The 18,757-nt window shown below is 39.9% G+C and overlaps 1 protein-coding gene across 4 annotated transcripts in view; it reads right to left on the reverse strand.

Moving 5' to 3' along the window:
* Positions 1-18,757, reverse strand: part of ccser1 (coiled-coil serine-rich protein 1) — a 98,071-nt gene that overhangs the window by 18,484 nt on the left and 60,830 nt on the right. For 2 of the 4 annotated variants that reach the window (XM_053869517.1, XM_053869519.1), the window contains one exon: positions 17,277-17,310. The exons of the other annotated variants lie outside the window; for them this stretch is intronic. In XM_053869517.1, coding sequence (XP_053725492.1) covers positions 17,294-17,310 — 17 coding nt within the window. In that variant the 3' untranslated portion in view covers positions 17,277-17,293. The remainder of the gene's footprint in view (positions 1-17,276; positions 17,311-18,757) is intronic. 4 annotated transcript variants of the gene reach the window in all.

The following is an 18,757-nucleotide window of genomic DNA, read 5'->3' on the forward strand; positions in this document are numbered from 1 at the left end:
TTGTAACTTCCATGCGGCTACTTTCCCCTTCATCCCTGCTGGAATGAAACAACGTATCTTAGGTCTTCCCATCTGCATCAAGGTGAAGCAGCTTTAAACAAGCTCTAGCATTCCTTTCCTTTCTCCTACTTAAGACTCCGATATCCGATCATTTCCACCGTTCTCCTTTTCATCATCCATCAAGGTCTTAGTTTCACCTTTGCATTCTTGGGCTTTTTATTCTGCTGCTATTTCTGCATCCACCTTCACCCTCTCTTTCTCCTCCTTTTTCGGATTTCATCAGCACAAGGACCAGGTGGTATTTGACTACTCAGGCAGCACAGAATTTGATTGTGTTTATGATCTGCATGACTTATACTACATGTACTACTACAGTATATATACAGTTGGACCCAATAACCAACCAATTTGCCTGCTCTGGTCACAGACACAGAAATGCTTCAGTGAAAGCGTGGTTATAGCATCTCCATAGTTGTTATTACAGTGCATATAAAGAATCAGCCTCTGTTGATTCTTGTAAATGGGTAGAACAAAACAAGAATACACCTTACACCAGACAAATCGTGTGCATTTCCTCTTTGTACAAAGGAGTCAGGGGAAAATGTTTTCTGCTAATTATGCTTCATGGGCTATTTCTGCTCAAAATGACTGAATCTCATGCAAACGCCACAGTTCATTAGCCTACATTCTACATGGGTATTGTACAGTACAGTGTCCCATTTCTGGTCCTGATACAGCAAGACTTTTCTAAATACTTGACTTTAAAACCAAGGACGTTATATCACAAGGAGGCTAGTGTACATTATACTACTTAAACTGTTGGACCAAACAAAACATCTTAATACACCAGAGGGTGAGAAATCATTTTCCACTGTGTGTTTGGCCATTTCCACCTTTTTTCAAGTCCTGACCTTTCAGCAGTACCTTTCCCCAGTGAATCCGGCTTGTTCCAGTCGAGGGATCTCACCACATTCCCAAAATGGAGCTATAATCTCTCTAATTGGTACTGGGCCTGCCATGAGCTCTCTTCCTACGTGACATGCCTAGAAAACCTCGAACGACAGTGAATATAGTGGAACCCTAACAACTAAGCAGAAGACGGCTACGCTGCACTGTACCAGTGTAATCTCCAAGTGAGTGGGAATAGTGTTTTATGGGAAATCACAAATTTGGTCATTGGCGAGGTAGTGTTTTTCAACGGCGTTGTTCATTTGTGAGCAACAAAAGTCATGACCAGATTTTGGTTAGATTTTCAGGTCATGGAAACTGGATAGGGAACAAGTGATTTTGGGGCAGACCCAGAACATTGCCTGGCTACAGGGGTAACTAGTATTCCAATGAACCATTGGCAAAAAATACATGACATGACACCATGGATGATTAAACCTCATATCCCTTGTGAGGTCTCATCTATCCTGATGATGGATATTAATATAAGCTGGAGGTTAGGGGAGTGCGACATGACAATATGAGATCATGAAGGATTCGAAGGCCGAGCCAATCTGCTAAAGTAAGGAGATTGCATGGATCGTGTGGGTCACATCCTATAGTCCTATACTGATGCACTGACTCTCATCCGCAGAGGAAAGTGCACACACCGTGCACTCATCAAACACGTCCTCCAAAACACACTGGACGCCACGAACACGCTGCTCAAAAGCACAACTTTGACTGGAGGCGTGTTTCTTGTGTGACTGCATCACCACGGTAACAGAGCTAATGGTTAACATGATGTACCATTTCAAACCTTTATTTTATGTTCGTTGGGCATCATTGTTTAATAGCTAGCTAAATGCAGTACCAAATAAATGAGCTCCAAAATGTAAACTCATGAAGAATGTTTTCTTATATCGATCTCAGGCGTTTTTTTTTTTCCATGAGTTAAACAAGTCTAAATCATCAACTCAATTCTACAGTCTAGTTGGACAGATTTTACATTTGCAGGCATTTTTAAAATGGAAAACAAACAGTTAAATTCATGATAACAAGTCATGTTTTTTTTTTTTTTTGTCTGATTGACTGCAGACTGAAAACAACCAGCAGAAGCAGTTTTCACAAGCAGCTCTACAGCAGGAGAAAAAAGCAGAAAGTGAAAGACAGAAACAAAAAAAACACAATTATGGTAATTAAGACAATTGTCCATTTAAATTGTTAACCTCACATAATCAGCTCTTTTATCTGGAGAAATAAAGCCACAAAATTAACATGACAATAGCCGAACAGACAAAGGTTTACAATGACAGTGAGAAGGGTGAGGGGTGAAAAGAAATCATGGAAGATGCCATGTTAGTTAGTTTGCAAGGCATTGTAACTTTAACAATCCTTTAAGGAGCAATGTTTGAGTGTCACAATCACAAGATGTAGTCATATACAGAAAACAAACTCATAGCACAAAGACAAACTTGAAAACTGCACTACTGACCAATGCGTATTAGCTATGATGGAGAGATGCCATGTTAGCGAGAAATAGTTTCAGCATCAAAGTGTAAAATGTCTCTCAAGCAAACAAAATTATATAGACATCTAATTTTTGATGAGACTGCCCTGGAGTTTAGACCATAAAAAGCATGTAAAGGCATAAATATCCCCGAGCAGAGAAAAACAATTTCACACACGCTCTCAGAAGGAAAAATAAACAGAGCACAAGCAGTCACATTTTTCAAAGTAAACGTGAAACTGCCTGCGCTTGATGGATCTCAGTGACACCAAATCAACTGGAAAAGTAATGTGACTTTTCAACTTCTGAAACGTCTCTAGTCCATGGCTGAATCTTCTGTGGACAGGGAGTGCTATTGAAAAATAGAAATCCAACATTGCAGTATAGAAGAAAGATTGCATTATCCTTCCAAACCCAAACAAAAAATAATAAAAGTTCTTTGACATTTGGCATTTGGAATACGTAAGATATATATTTAATTCATCGAAAAACCAAATGATGACGTCCACAAAGAGCCGGGGTGGATTGGTTGGAGCAAAAAAAAACCCCACCCATTGCAGCAGTTTCGGAACAGTTGGGAATAGTCCTGCACGATGAATCGATTCCGATTCACCCTTGTGTCCGATTTAATTTTGATTCATATTTAACTTACAAACTGACTGGATTTGCATCACAAACGCTACTTTCCTTTGTGAGTTTTACGCTCCCATGCGGCGCTGCAAGCCACTACTTTCTGAGTTCCCACGATGCTCATGGCTTCATCCTCAGCCAATGACGAAGCACCTGTTTCACTGGTGACGTGAACGCGGCAGTGACTGGATAGCTCGGCGACAGGATAGAAACTGAAGGAATATTGACGACAAACCGGGAACTAGTTACGAGAATCATCCCACCAGTCAGTCACAAACTTGTTCCAAAAAAAAAGGCCGGATGATGAGCTTCAGTCTCAAGTGATTTACAAGACGTGTTTTTCACTCCTTACAGCACCGCAAGGTAACACCACAAATCTTACTATAATATAATATAAGCATCTCAAACGTCATGTGTTTGGTCTTAGGGTTTATGTGTGCAATAAATCTCGTAGGAAAAAAATTTTTGGCAGAGAATCGTGATATCAATTCTTGGCTAAAAAGAATGGTGATTCATATTTTGCCCCGAATCGTGCAGGCATAGTTTAGAACCCCCGGGTCTAGAGGAATTGGTGGTGGACGGACAACCAAAAACAATAAAAATAATTTAGTTTTCCATGGTGAATGGATGACTGATCAGTCTGGACTAACCAAAAATAAATATAATAAATAATAATTCTAATAAAGCTTTATTTGTAGAGAATTTTTTGAACGTGATTCATAAAGTAAATGTTCTCAAGACTTGATGAACATTTTCGCTCAACAATGAAACTTGTCTATTTATTTTTGTCTGAATAATCTGCTGTTAATTGAAAGAAATCTGACATAAAACATAAAGAAGCTACTGCTAACATAGTAGTTCACTCCACAAAAACATGAAATATGAGTAGATACTGGCATCAGCAGGTTTTATCAATAAAAGTACACTGGCACCAGTGAAGGCGCTGTGTAAACACTGCACATGAAAATAAATCAGTGTTTTATGTCGCTGGCACATCTCACACACACACAATGGAGAGAATGCTACAGGAGTAACGCATCTGGTGCAGAGATCTTTGCTTGGAGGCGTTTGAAAAAAAAAATCAAAAGCAGACACAAATGGGTGATGAAAATGGTTTAACTGTAGTGGAGATCCCCATTGAAAATAATTACATCGGAGTAATTGGGATGATAGATAGATTAACACATACATTATGACTGCCCTTGCATGTGCAGTACGTTTGAGTAAGTCAGGTTTAATACACGCCAACAGTATGTTGCCTATTGCTCTGACTTTTACGGACAAAACATATTGAGAACACAGGCATTACACTATGACGCTAAAAACGAAGGACACAGCAAAGTGTACAAACATGCTCATATTTATCCACACAAGCCCATGAATATAACTTTTCATGCAGCTTTTCAATTCGGAGACAAATTCGTTTACAGCAAAGTAACAAACACATCTACTGAAGCGAGTGTTTGTTTTCATGCTTAAATGAGCCATTTTAAAAAGTGAGGAAAAGTGGAACGCATGAGAAACATTATTTTCAGTTTCATGCTGTGGCTGAATATTCATTTGCAATATTTGACAGCAGAGTATTGCATCTTCATGAGGGTATGAAATGTGTTTTGCAGCGAGAGGGTGCATGCATGTGTTTTACTACTTTGCTTCCAGCCAACCAGAATGGGCATCTTCCAGAAGAATAGCTCATTAATATTCATGTGAGTTTACGCTTTCATTAATATTGCAACAATGGTCTTAGATCAAATTCACAGCTTGTACGCTTGTCCACACAAGTGTTTCTCACTGAGGGCGAAGGAAAAAATAATGTTGAGAGAAAAGATTTCAATACTAGATGTACAGATCTACCCAGCGCTCATTTAAACCATATCTTCATTAAAAAAGGAAAACTAGGAAGGTCAAGCCAGAAAACATAAATAGAAAAAGAGAGGGAGGAGAGAAGAAGAGAAAGATTGCTGAAGAAGCGAGAGATGAGGAGGGCAGAAGAAAGGCGTTCCAAAGGTATCTGTCCTACTTCGGTTTGACTAATGAACACAAAATGTCCCGAATCTGTCCTGCATCTATAGAGGCCCAGTTAGCCCACCCAGCACAGCAAGTTCTTGCACCCTCTGGCAAGTGTGCACATGTGAGACATCTTGATCGGTCAGAGTGAGCGTGTTTGCTTGATTTAAAATGCTCTTTGCTGAGCAGTAGGGAGAAGAGTGTGTGATTTTGACACCCTGCATGACTCAAAAACACCACTGTAACTATCCGTCACCTTCTTTCAAACGGAAATGTGTCACATAATGCTTGAAAAACACCAATTACGAGCAGAAAAGTATAATTCCAAATTGGGGGTATTGAAGAACTAGTAATAAATGTGATAACAAAGCACAACAATTTCCTCGCTGCAGAACTGAAAGACCTTTCTTTCTCCCCCATCTGGCCCACCAACTGGGGATTTAACCAGCTTTCATAATGAACTTGACCTTTTCCTCTTTAAAACTTCATCATTCTCTGGTCATATTTCTGCACTAGCTTTGTGATACGTGCCACAAGTCGGGCTAAATAAATACTGTAGATGGTAACAACTTTGACAAGCCAGACAGAAGCGCTGCTCAACTATGCATCTACCACAGACAGGAAGCACACAAGCATGCACTCCACACTCCTACCACTATTGCACATTGTGTGTCCAGGCTTTTCCTCTTCACCATTAGCAGTCCCAAGCGTCCTGACATGTTTCTGCATGTGTGTGATCACGCATCCTAATCTCCATCCTCCTGGCACTTTCCACATGATTAACCATGTTCAAAGGGCGACATCGATGAGTTAATGAGTGTTCTGGAAGTTTAGATCTTTCATGTGCAAGATAAGAAAAAGTGGCTGAGCGAAGACTAATACAAGTCTATTCCCCATGTATGCTGGTCGATTAAGATGAGTAGAAAGTAGTAGCAACCTATTTCAGAGCCTAGGAAACTCATCCGTGTACATCCGTTTTGCTTTATAAACAAACAAATGCTAATGTTGTTTTTGTCAGTGTTTTTGAAATTACGATTCTGAGTGGGAAAAATTGTGGAATGTCTGGTCCTGTTCAAGTTGGAGGCGTTCTAATAATGCATGATCTAGTTCACATGTGAGGGAAATATGAAGTGTAAGATCTAAGAATGGAACAGTCCTACACCATGAGGATGCGGCATCAGTCCGACATGGTTGCGAAAGAGCTGAACCAAAATGGACTGACTGGAATGACCATTGAAAGAAAAGGTGAGGAGGTCAGTCATCTGGGAGAGAGAAAGTAGAACCACTGCTCCTGCATCTAAATTCTTACTCTTAAGGCATCACATATTGAGGGTTGTCAAGTCGGCTGTTTCATCTAACATTGATGTGTTGCATGCAGATGCATTCGCCTTTCAACTGAAAGAAAAGCTTCCACGCCAGCGGCACTGATGCCACGGCCAGTGAAAAAAATGCTCCTAAAGATTCTGAAGCAATTTGATGTCACTTGGTATATGTGGTGATGGTGTGGAAGTCTGGGCTCTGGAAAATAGCTGGTCTTCCATATATTGGCTTTAAAAGGAAGCATCACACTCCATGTAAATTTTACATTATTGACTGGCATTTCATAGCTGTAGCAGAGTAAGTGCTGATGGGAGTTTGTACAGCACAACTCTCTTGCTATAGCCTCGTATCTAGGGGAAAATTAAAGGTACTTCAAACACCTGCAGGCTATTGGAAGACCTCCAATGTTGAGATCTGTTGGTGGCATTAGTAGACTGCTACAACGGTTTCATCCTCTTACATATGTGAAATAAGAACATTTTCGTCACCTGGCCGTCATTCTTTTGTATTCCTGTCCAGAGGTTTCATCTGGCCATCACCATTTGGAGACATAAATCAATGATGAACCAAGAATGGTCTGGACCATGGATGACAAAAACCCACAATGAAATATGTGAGCATGAATCAATTTAGAGAGCAGCCTTGTCAAGAAGTGAACCTGCTCTTAAATCTAAGACAGCCTGCACTCAGTGCCCCATCAAATGAACAGCCATGATAAAAATTCAGACGCAGTTTTATTTTAATTACAAAGAATGGAGGGGAGCACTTTTATGAGCAAATAAAATTATATACATCTTGCAATGAGCATGATGATTCAGAGTTACTACACCGGTTTCACAAAAGCCTATAGTCACATATAAACACATTAAGCCTATAGCTTCCCTTTTCACGCCTCTCATATGCTGCTCCCATGGCCCTCTTTCTAATGTTCATGTTAATTGCTTTTTTAATCGCCGTCATGGTATTAGCATGCAGATTCCAGTGCAGTGCATGCCATTAATACATGTGTGTTCGGAAGCCAACAACTTACATAGGAGGTAAGAAAGCAGCGGAACACATGGAATGGTTACTCAGTATCAGCAAATTGTTCAAAGTTGAGAGATTTTTTTTTCTTGCAGAAAACGAAAGTAGTAATGTCCTTGACCATCTTCAGCCATCATGACCCAATAACGGTGAAGAAGTCCAGGTGACATTTTAAAACCTGCTCAAACCAAAAAGTGGCCTACAGTAAAGGGTCTCCAGCTATTTGGGCATGCTGTCATTGGGTGGTGACCCATAGTTCATGACTAAAGGAACAAAAACAGAGCCTGCTTTCTCTCTCACTTTGGTCTATCCTTTGAAAAGTCAATACAGCTCCTGCTGCCTTGATTCTCACATCAATATTACACTCCACTTGTCACTCCAGTTGTCCAAAAATAATAAAAACCTTTATGCTTGATGTGTGTGGACTTGTTAGAAATGAATACACAGTGAGATCCTTAAATAAATGCAGTCCAAACTTTCCATTCCAGGAATCTCAAACTAACAATACAATTAACCTTTAAGACAAAAAACATCAAAGACCGAAGAGTGTGGGAAATAATAATAATTAAAATACTTTTTAATGGAAAAACAAAAAAATGTTCTCAAGCATTATGTGAAGCAATGTGCGGCTCTGATACGTGCCTGTCTTCAAAGGCAAGTGGCCTTTCATCTTCCATCATACGGACACACACACACTTGTACAGCCACTATAAAAAGTGCACACTCCCCCCAGACTTTTTGTGTGCATGTGTCTATGCTGTTGTTGCTATTATTTACATGGCTGAATCAGAGCAGATGCAATTAGGACTTTCTTGAATACAATAAAAAAGGAAAGGCCAGACAAATTATTCTTTGTTAAAACTAAATACAAAAACGCAGCTTGTACTAATGAGGTTATACATCCTTGCAGAGGCACGAGAGGCAAGGTAATTACTCCAGAGGAGTCAAATTGGCGATGCTGAAATCAGGGTTGAGTTGGGTCACGTGCTTTATGAGGTCAACATGAAGCCAACAGGAGCGCAACCACAACGTAATTTAGTCCCTGCAACATACATCAAACACATCTGATCCGCGGGAATAACTTGCGTCGCACGTGCGGGTGGAAATTCAAGTGTGATATTTGAGTTTCTTTCACCATGAGGTTTTGGCTATTTTTCACACTGCCTGTCTCAATTTTCATGTCTCTCACAGATACACAAGCCATCTATTTTACTTGTCTTTCCGGCGGCTTCGCCCTCTCAGGATCCTGCCGACCATCAATTATGTTTTCGAAAACAGACAGAAAACCACTTTCGCTCTGTGAAAATCAAAGGTTTTCACTATGATTGCTTAAAAAGAGAAAACAGAAAGCAACTCAAAACACCTCCCATGTTTTCTGCACACACTAAGCCTTACATTACCGAGCTTTAAGTTCCCTGGTCAACCACAAACTGGTAGCACATGATCACTCTGTACTTCACAACTATTGCACCAGGTGAATGTTGGGAGTCAAACACAAGTTATAGCATAAAAACCACATGAATGCAATTACACAATATTAAATCCTCAATTCCTAAGAATAAATGACAAACTAACGCTGCCAAGAGCCACTTGTTCACGCTTTGTTTTCCAAATTATTCTCCAATAAACAATCAAATTGACCAAGACAAGCAGGCACTGGTGAACGCTTTGTCTCCAGCTTGTTCCTGCGCCTCAGCTGCTGATTCCTCTGAATCATCTTCAGACTTTAATCAGCAGGCTAGTTGAGAAATTTATTTGGCACATTTAGTTTGACTCAGACAAAGAGTTTGCTTCATGGATGCATTTGTCAGGGAATAATGACGGTGCCCTCTAGACTGGCGTTCACTAACAACACAACAATCATGACGTGCATGAAGAGCAGGGTTATCGTGTGAATGGCGGATGTTTATCCGAAGGGAAGAGCTGTGTATTGCATGCCGCATGGACAGCCGCTTGCATCCAAAGGCATGGAACAGACCTTCACCTTGTTTTGAGCAAAACTGTGACTGCAGTTAATTTTGGGAGTCAAGGGCAATGCAGTGATATTTGTTTGGGCAACTTTGTAGGGAGATGAGTACCAGGCATAACACAATGCTCCATCACTCTCAAGAGCACAGTGAAGTGCGTTAAGTTTTGCTGCAGCTCTGTTTTACCAAACTGTGGAGAGTTTAAAAAAGGACAAAAGAACAGTTCATACACATGTTTTACTAGTGATGGGGACACTAGAAGGATGATTCATGGCAAAATCAATTTTAACGTTTTTTATTATCTGCCTTAGAACTGAGAAGAGTAAAACAAAGGCGCTTAATTTCTAATAGCTTTCACTTACTGACTCAACACACCTCAAATCAAACGAACAAGATAACCTCCTCTCCTCTCCCTCCTCCTAAGCCAACTGATCTTTTTATTTGTCATAGAAATCAAACATTCAATGCCTTTGCTATAGAACGGCCAACCTCTGTCGTGATATGAGCAAAAATCATGCACCCAGGAAAAAAGCATCTTTGTGTTTGGAGAACAGGAAAACTATGATCAGACATAAAGTAAGTAAAGTAAAAGTGATAAAATAAATGGAATGACTTTCAGATAGAACACAGTCTGTCATCGTAGTTGACTTATTTTGGTGATTTGATTCTATTTTGTGTGTGACTTGAATGTCCAGCTGCAAATATGGTGCCTGATGTAGTTATAACTTTACGGTAGCAGACGGCAGACACCTGCCACTCCAATCTGGGCAACCTTTGTGGCCGGGTTTCTGGTTTCGGAGATTATACACTGTAAAAACGGTACCCCGGTCAATTCATTGAGGGAGGCTGTAATGAGTAATACTGAGCAATACTAGGTATTACACTTCGTGTAACACTAAGTAAGTACTTAGTAGACAGAGAGCAAGACAGCAAATTTGACTGTCTCAGATTTGGAGAGGAATATTCAACTCTGATGAAGATTTTCACTTGTACAGTGTGACAGAGAGTGACGCTGCTTCTGCGCGTAATGACAACGCATCCGTTCACCATGAGTCCACAGGCAATGCATACCAGAGGTGACGCATTACTGTGTAGCTGGAATGTGGGTAAAAAAACAGGGAAATAGCAGAAGACGCAGGGGGAATGTGTGGGAGAGTATATGCCGCGAATAGTAGTGAAGCCTGAAGGGCCGTGTTCACAGTCCTGCCGTAAAGGACGGTGATGATCCGCAGCCTTCATCACCATCATCATCGTTGTTGTTGCTTCAGCGATGAGGAAGAAAGTATCCAGTGCATCCTTTAAACATCTGTAAAAGTTATGTAAGAGGTTATGGCCGCCTCCAGGTGACATCATAATACACAAATTAGAAATGAAAATGAAATTACTTCCATCCCAGACTTTTGGTGACAATTTTTCTCTTTTACACTGTGCCTTTATCGCTCATCATTTACAAGCTACAGCCTTTTGAAATAGTGACATCAAAGTAGAATAATTTATTTAAAAAAAAAAAAAAAAAAACCTTGCCGTCTGTATGTAAAGTTTGTAAATCCCTATGAGCAGGCAGAACACCATCAAAATTCAAACCAGCATATCTATAAACTATCGGCCAATGGATTTTTTTTTTATGTGGCAATATCTCAAATTGCTCTGCATGTGACTTGCTCATCTGAACTGCTGAATGATCGACCCAAAGTGAAGCTAAAACTATTCCCAGCAACATTGACGTTCCATCATTGCGCTCACATTATTGGTTGCTTATGTAGTTTAAAATTGGACCAGCAAATTGTTAACCAATAACAAGTGCATGTGTATTACTGTACCCGAGTGTTTCAGGAACCCTTTACACAAAAAAATCTAAACAACACTATCGTACTGTATGCACACAGATCCTGAAGTAATTAAGTATTAAGCTCATTTAGATACTTGATACCTGATCAATGCTTAGAGCTGCTGTGCTGTTGCTAAGAAACAGAGAGAGAAAACACCACAGTCATATTTATGTCAATGGTTGCACAGGCTTCAGAACAACAGTTTTCTGATCGGAGTTCGTGAGGCGACTTGCACAGAGTGGCAGACTGACAAACCAAAACACCCATGAAAATATACAGGTTTTTATCACAGTCATTCCAGAACCCTGCATCTCTTCTTCTCTTCTCACGAGGGCTTTTGCTCAGATGCCTACTTCATGAACTTGCTCTTGGAGTTAATACAGAAAATGGTGACTGAGTAGTTGTATAGCTTTAATGGCAAGCAGACCACCACATGGATCCCTGATCAGGGTCGCAAATCTACAAGGTCACTGAGCTAATGTTAAATGCGTCATAGAAACAAGTTGTCGCAGAGTTAGACGTATTATTAAAATCCAACATTTGGACACAGGCCTACTCAGTTTGCACATTGTAGCGGTCAATATAAAAAAATCTTAATGCCCCCATTGCCCTGCGGTGATATCATTGTCCTATCACAAAAGACGCACCAGTAAATTCTAGAACTTGTTCAACCTAAATTTAAGCGTAAGAAATATGCCACGTAGACAACAATGATATAGATGTTAATATTTCAAACTCTGCAATCTCTGCATGACTCTCTGAACACCTGTTTATTGCACAATCCTGTCCTAACCTGCTTTTGCAAACGCTCCAACTCACTCATTTCTAACCCTTGACGGTGAAGTCTGCTCTCATTCCTGATCCCTCTTTATCCTGTCATCACCCTTGGTATGCTGCCCGGGTCATTAACCTCAGCCTTGATGGGTTTTGTTACTCTAATTAGGCTAATTATGGCTGTCAGTTATAACCTGTTTCTCTGCGGGACTTTGCAATCACATCTTGACCTGGTTTGACCACCAGTTGTTGCATTTGTCAGGTCTGACCTCCACTCTGCACACATGCATCACTCCGTTCATTTCATGCGTTCAACTTTCTGACTGCTTCTGCACACGCAATAGCTGAATACAACTTCACGACATATCTGTAGAAGAATGAAAACACTTTTCCAATATATCAACTAGGATATTAGTGCTGTTGCTAAAATGTTCAGGGGGCAAATAAACCCTTATTATCATTGTGACAAACATGAGCTTAAATGCTATACTGCTGGTATTACACATTCAGAAACAATAGATGAATATCATAATGGATGTATTATGGTTTTTAGCTATAATTTTCAATCATCATTTTTTGTTTTCTGGACAAGGGTTCCATTTCTTTTTACAACATTGTCAATAATAATCCAACCCTTCTTATCTTGAATATTATTTTGATCCATTTTAAATACATTCTTCCATCTTCCGTTGCACAGTTTGGTTCAGAGGGCCAAGGCTTCACACTCTGGAGTAGACCTCCCAAAACTCTTCCTGGGGAATACAGAGGTGTTCCCACACCCCCTGTGAAGTGTGATCACTCCAGTATAGCCTGGGTCTGCCCTGGAGCCTCCTCCAAGTTGTACTTGACCAGAACACCCCATGGGGAGGTTTTCAGGAGATGTTAGGGCAAGTTGTCAAATCTCACATTTGAGAATGAATAGTGTGCGATGATCGATGTGAAGCTTGAAAGTAAATCTCTACTTGCCTTATTCAGACATGAACATAATAACAATTAACATACAGTACGTCTATACGGTACATTGTATCATGTATAGGGGGACTTCCTGAGGTTTACGTAATAATTGGTTCAAATAAAAAAAGCAAAAAAATATTTTTTTTTATTCATGTAGCACATGAAACACCATTATTTCACTGCTAAAAAAAGAAGTACAGTCGCATAGTGGTAGTATGTTTTCAATAACACTGCAGGCTACATAATTATGATAAATGGACCACTGTATCTCATTGGTTCAATGCAGCATATATTTAATTTTAATAGCAGTTTATGACAAACATGTGCAGATGAAATTACAATGAATGTGTGTGAGAGAAGGCCTCCTTTCTGTGACATCAATCTTTATATAGTGGTTCCTTCCGAGCTGTTAAGCACATGTTCCTCACACTGTTTCCGTCTTTCCATTGCCTCCACTGCTCTTCCCACCCCACGCTTTGCCCTCCAGACCCCTCTCACATAGTGATATTGAGCAAGATGTACCTTGCATCACTTCACCGAAAGTGAGAATGAAATCACGCAAAAAGACAAGTCGAAATGCCACTTGTTTACATGTACCTGTTAGGGACATCCTGGTCCGTACTACAGTTCTTCTTTCCATCCACACACCGCAGCAGTCAACACATTTTAATGCCTTGGCATTAAAGTGTGTGCATAAAAAATAAAACAATGTCACATTAAAATGTAACATTTAATAAATTGGAAAATATTCTTCTGACCTATAAGGGGAAAAAATGTGACAGCATCACACCACACCCCGGAGAGCGTTAAGCATATCAAGGAAGGTGGCGAGTTTCAAGGAGACTACTGACCAACTCAAAGAGAAGTCGTGTCCTTGGACCTTGAGATCAACACACACTGAGACGTGCCAGCTGTTCTCTTTGCATGCACCGACATATCTTGCAAAAGCAAAGTCATAGAGATAAAGACTTTTGTTCAACCTGAATTCTGCTTTCAAATATTTTTATAGCCAAGGGGAAAAAATAACGTCTGAAATAAGTTATTATTATGTAATTGTTCCAGAGGCAAGAGTTTATCAGATCGCAGCTTTTCCGTTACCAAACCACGTGCTCCATTTCAAATGATCAGGTCAATATTGAGCTATCAAGCAAATTATGTGTTCCCTTCATCTTATAACTCCAGGAAATAACCGGAACACCAGATTCCCGCTGTTCATCCATAAGAAGAACATGGAAAGAACTGAGTGTCTACACAGAAACATATGCAAGGAGCCGTAAATGTGGCTGAATGTAATGTCAGCAGGACGACATCATGTAAATGCAAGTCTATTAAAACGGTTGTAAAGGTGGAGGTGCTTACCCTTTCGAAAGGCTGTTTCTGCGTTATTCACTGACCGATAAGCATACTGGCATTGAAGCCAGATATTGATTTAAGCTTATTAAGATCATGAGGGTCAAGATTAGTCATCTTTCAGAGAGGCAGGATTGTTGCATGCTTTAAAAATGATGGCATCACAGAGTGTTTCAGAATCGTTGATAAAATACATGTCCAAAAAAAAACAAAACTCTACAATTTAGGACATTGAGGCTGCTCATGGTTGGCGTCATATGGCAGATTGTGTCAGATAGATTATGCAGCAAAATATAAAGTAAAAAAGGTGTGCTGATTTGTCCTCTAGTCCTGATGACCTTGTTGACAAATTGTTCACATTTTTCCTTGTCCATGAAAAGTGGAGAGGCAGGACTGGTCTACCAGTAAAAAGTAGTGCAGGGTTGGATCTGTAAGCCAAGATCAAGATAGAGATGTAAAGTTCTCTAGTTTCTTAATGGTAGTTCAAAGATTCCTTCCAGAGCTGCTGAAATACCTCCAAGTCCAAAGGGTTTCTTTTTCCATTTTCTTCCAATTTTGGCACAGTCTCGCTTCAGCAAGTTTGTCTGATCATTTATCCAAGGTTGGCGTGTTACCTCCAGCAGGGTACAAATGCCTTTAGTGCAACTAGACAGGCGCCATTGAAAGGGAAGATGAATTCTTCTGTGTCGAGATTGCTACGCAAAGTAAATGAAACAGCTGAAAGTAGAATTTCATGCATTAAAAGAGTGGACCTCAGCCACTGCGTATTTGATTTCTATCAATGGGCATCAATGCCATATTTGTAAAATATCGTTTTGTGGTCCGACACGAGGAGAGTCTGACTATGATATTAGTCAGACTAATACCAGAGTGAATACCAAGATCAAACACGTAACATTGTGTGTGTGAGAGGATGTTTAAGTCACCTTGACTAAGGAATTACTCAAACTTCAGAGTAAAAAGTGATGAGAGTTCAGTACACTCATTCATATAATAACAGCAGGGATTTGACCAGCATTGGCACTTTGGGGCTAATAATAGATCTGAGGTGGTGAATGGTTTCTTGTGGATCACTGCAACCCCTTCTCTACCAGACAACCTGGGTTTGAACATGTGGGTGCCAAGTGCCCAGCTAAAATCCACAGAAACCTACAACATTGAAATCATTTCCTGCAACAGGATTCTCAGTTGTAGTAGTAATACTCATAATGGTATATTTTCTTACATAACAGGAAATCTCACATAAATTCCATAGTGATTTGGTCATACATTCGATATCCAGAGAGCCTAAAGCTTCTAGAGCCCTTCAGTGTAATGTTTAGTCCAAGCTAATATCCCAACACAATATCCCATTCATGCAAACCTTGTCATGGCATTCATTAAATGTTGGAGAGTAGGAATGTTTCTTTTGTCATGGAAAAATAAATGTGGAAAAGGCGGCATGTTCATCATACAGCTCCAAACTAATTACACGAACAATTCCCATGGCTTCTTTTGATTAGCTTGTCGGAGGACCATTGTTCAGCCTCTTTACTGGCCAATTAAAACACAATTTACTGCCGTATACGGTAATCTACAGAAAGGACATCCGACTGCCTATAGGTCAAACGCGGCCTTATTCAGCCGGTGACATGGTAGAAAATGTCTTCAAATCCACGGGAGCCCAGAGTAATATAACGAATCCTGGCAACTATTAAGTGAATTGACGTTGAGAATTTTTTCCTCACAGAATGACCTTTATCACAGGAGCTCTTCAGACAGTCTGACATTCATTACCAAACACAGGTTGGTCTACCTAAACAGTAATAAACAAGCGGATAAAACAGCTGAGTCACAGCTTAATGGAAGCAGTGATGTCAGAGAGTGTTGTGTAACTGTAAGATATAATGCTTTTGATTATGAAAAAAGGTCACACCAGTGGGATACACAGTCACTTGGCATGTTGCGCTGGTGCTGCTCATCGGCAGATTTAGTTGTTGAGTGTGACAAATTTGACTCAAGATGAGATATGACACCAGACTCTGCCAATAGTGCAGCTAAATCAGAGTCATGCAAATGAACTTCTATCACTCAAAATTCAGGCGGAATTACATTTGGCAAACAGCTGAGGAATGCTAATCAGTGCAAAGTCAAGTGGAAAGACTTCCAGGAATCAAACGCTTAAGCGCAACCAAAACTAGGGGGTGAAATAACTGGTATTTGACAAAACCGTGAGCATCGATCATCAACCATCATCAAATCATCGTGCCTGACAATGAGTGAAGAAGCAGCAACAGTCGGTTGATCATGAGTGTCATCTGATGATGCTCTTTGGTTTCGGAACCAACCCCATTTTTATTTTCAATTAAAAAAAAATGGACATTTGCTAGGTAATACATCCTATACAGGAAATGAATGATTTGTAAGCAAAGTATAAAGTGCAGTTTTAATCACAATCCAAGGTAATGATTGTCAGGTTATTCTTTCAAAGGTCCAAACATTTGCCAAATAACAGAGCAGTTAAGATCAAGGGGGAAGAAAGGGAGGAACTGTGGCAAAACAGAGGAAGAGACAGACGTCTACCAAGAATCACATTGCTCTGGAGTACACCCAAGAGGTCACGTTTGCCATAAGAGGAGGAAATGAAATGCTCAGCGGTCTTGATTGAAGAGAGAAACAGGCTGAGCGATGGACAGTTAGATGAGTGATGGACAGATTGCAGATGGTTCATGCAAACCTGGGCCAGTTGTAAGCTTATCAAAGCCGAGAGGGCGAAGTGACCATTATTGCAGTCAACCTCCTGCCAAACCTGATCAATCTATTAGAGGAAATAATGGAATGTCAACGAACAGACCTCAACCTTTGAATTTGTGTATAATTTCTGAGACAGTAGTCCAAGGATAGTAATGGAATATGATAAACAGGTCCACTGGCAGAAATGATATTCAGTGACAGCCACAACTTAAGACCCAGGTCGGCCACAAGAAACAGCCCAGACACCCGTACCTGTTCAACTCCGTTCGTCATACCATGCTGCTTCCTGGTTTGAGAGAAATGGATGGAGAGAGACACGATGGTGAGATGGCAAGTTGATATGGATCAGACAAAACACAGACAGATGAATACAAAAACATGAACAAAATGGGGTAATGGAGGAACACAGAAGCAGACTAGAAGAAGCATATTGGTGAGCGTTTGTGTGCATCTGTAGGAAAAACTAAATAGGAAGGAAATTTGAAAGGTCCTTCGAGACCAAGGTATACAGAAAATTATAATTACTAGTGAAAAAGTTCACTAAGACATCAAACATAAGATTGATGCTTCTTGAAAAAAAAAAATATATATTTAATGTGTCTTTTCTAGTGTAGGATGGCCTGTATTTTGAATAGCAATGTAAACATTAGTATGTATAATGCGCCAATGAGTGGGTTATATTAACAGCACCGTTCTCAGAGAATCTATTACATGTTCATGAAAAATATATATATTCTCTGACTTAAATATCTGAACGAATTGAACATGAATCAAATCACAATTCAAATCAAATGAGGCCCTTGATAATAACATTGATTTGGGAATTGTGAATCGATACCCAGTTATGACCAAACCAAATTTCAACAAGGTATGACAAAAAATAATGCTACTGAAAGTGAATTAAATCTAGAACAGTCAGAAACTGCATCAAGCTTTCATCATGGCTTGTCTATTATGGTTTGATAATATGCCCGCTGATGCTTATCATTTATGTAAAAAGTTTGAGCAGAACAGGTTACAGACTTCACATGATGTTAAAATTTGCAAACACCAAAATTCATTACTTCGCTACACCATAGCTATTTAAGAAATATTAAGATTAGATTTACATGGTCCCCTAGAGTATTACAGCACAGTTACAGCTTAATGACATGTAAACAAAGAAGCATCCCCTCAGTTAAAACTGAGTATTAGTAATTATTAATATATTATAAATAGTAGGCATAATGATGATGAAAACATTACTCAACACTGTAAGGTTTTATTCTACACAACGCAATATCACTTTGACATCTACAGTCTATTAGATGAAGAGTCTGATTTCACCTCTGTCATGTGTCAGTTCAGTGCATAGTGCATCAGCAAAGGTTAAAGGCACAGTCAGGTATGTATAGAAATTGACAAGAGGACATCTGCCTGCATTGAAGTGATCCTGATATTGCACTCAATGCAGCCAGATTACATTTAAACCCACTGCTGGCCCTGGCACATGAGATATTTTTAGATAAAGGCAAGGCAAGTCCCGTTCCTGACATGTCTATGTTTCCTGCCACCAAAGCCCACAGTAATGTCAAATTGTGCTGAAAGGCTTTTTTTGAGATTCACCTTACAACAATCTCCTTTAATCTTCATCCATCTCATGGAAACTTTTTAAATGTTTGCTCAACGACCTTACATGATTAAGATTCAGCATGAAGCCAGCTGTTGACATAAGTGCAATAAGGATGAGAGAA

The sequence above is a fragment of the Synchiropus splendidus genome, chromosome 7 (assembly GCF_027744825.2).
Source record: "Synchiropus splendidus isolate RoL2022-P1 chromosome 7, RoL_Sspl_1.0, whole genome shotgun sequence".
NCBI classification, from domain to species: domain Eukaryota; kingdom Metazoa; phylum Chordata; class Actinopteri; order Syngnathiformes; family Callionymidae; genus Synchiropus; species Synchiropus splendidus.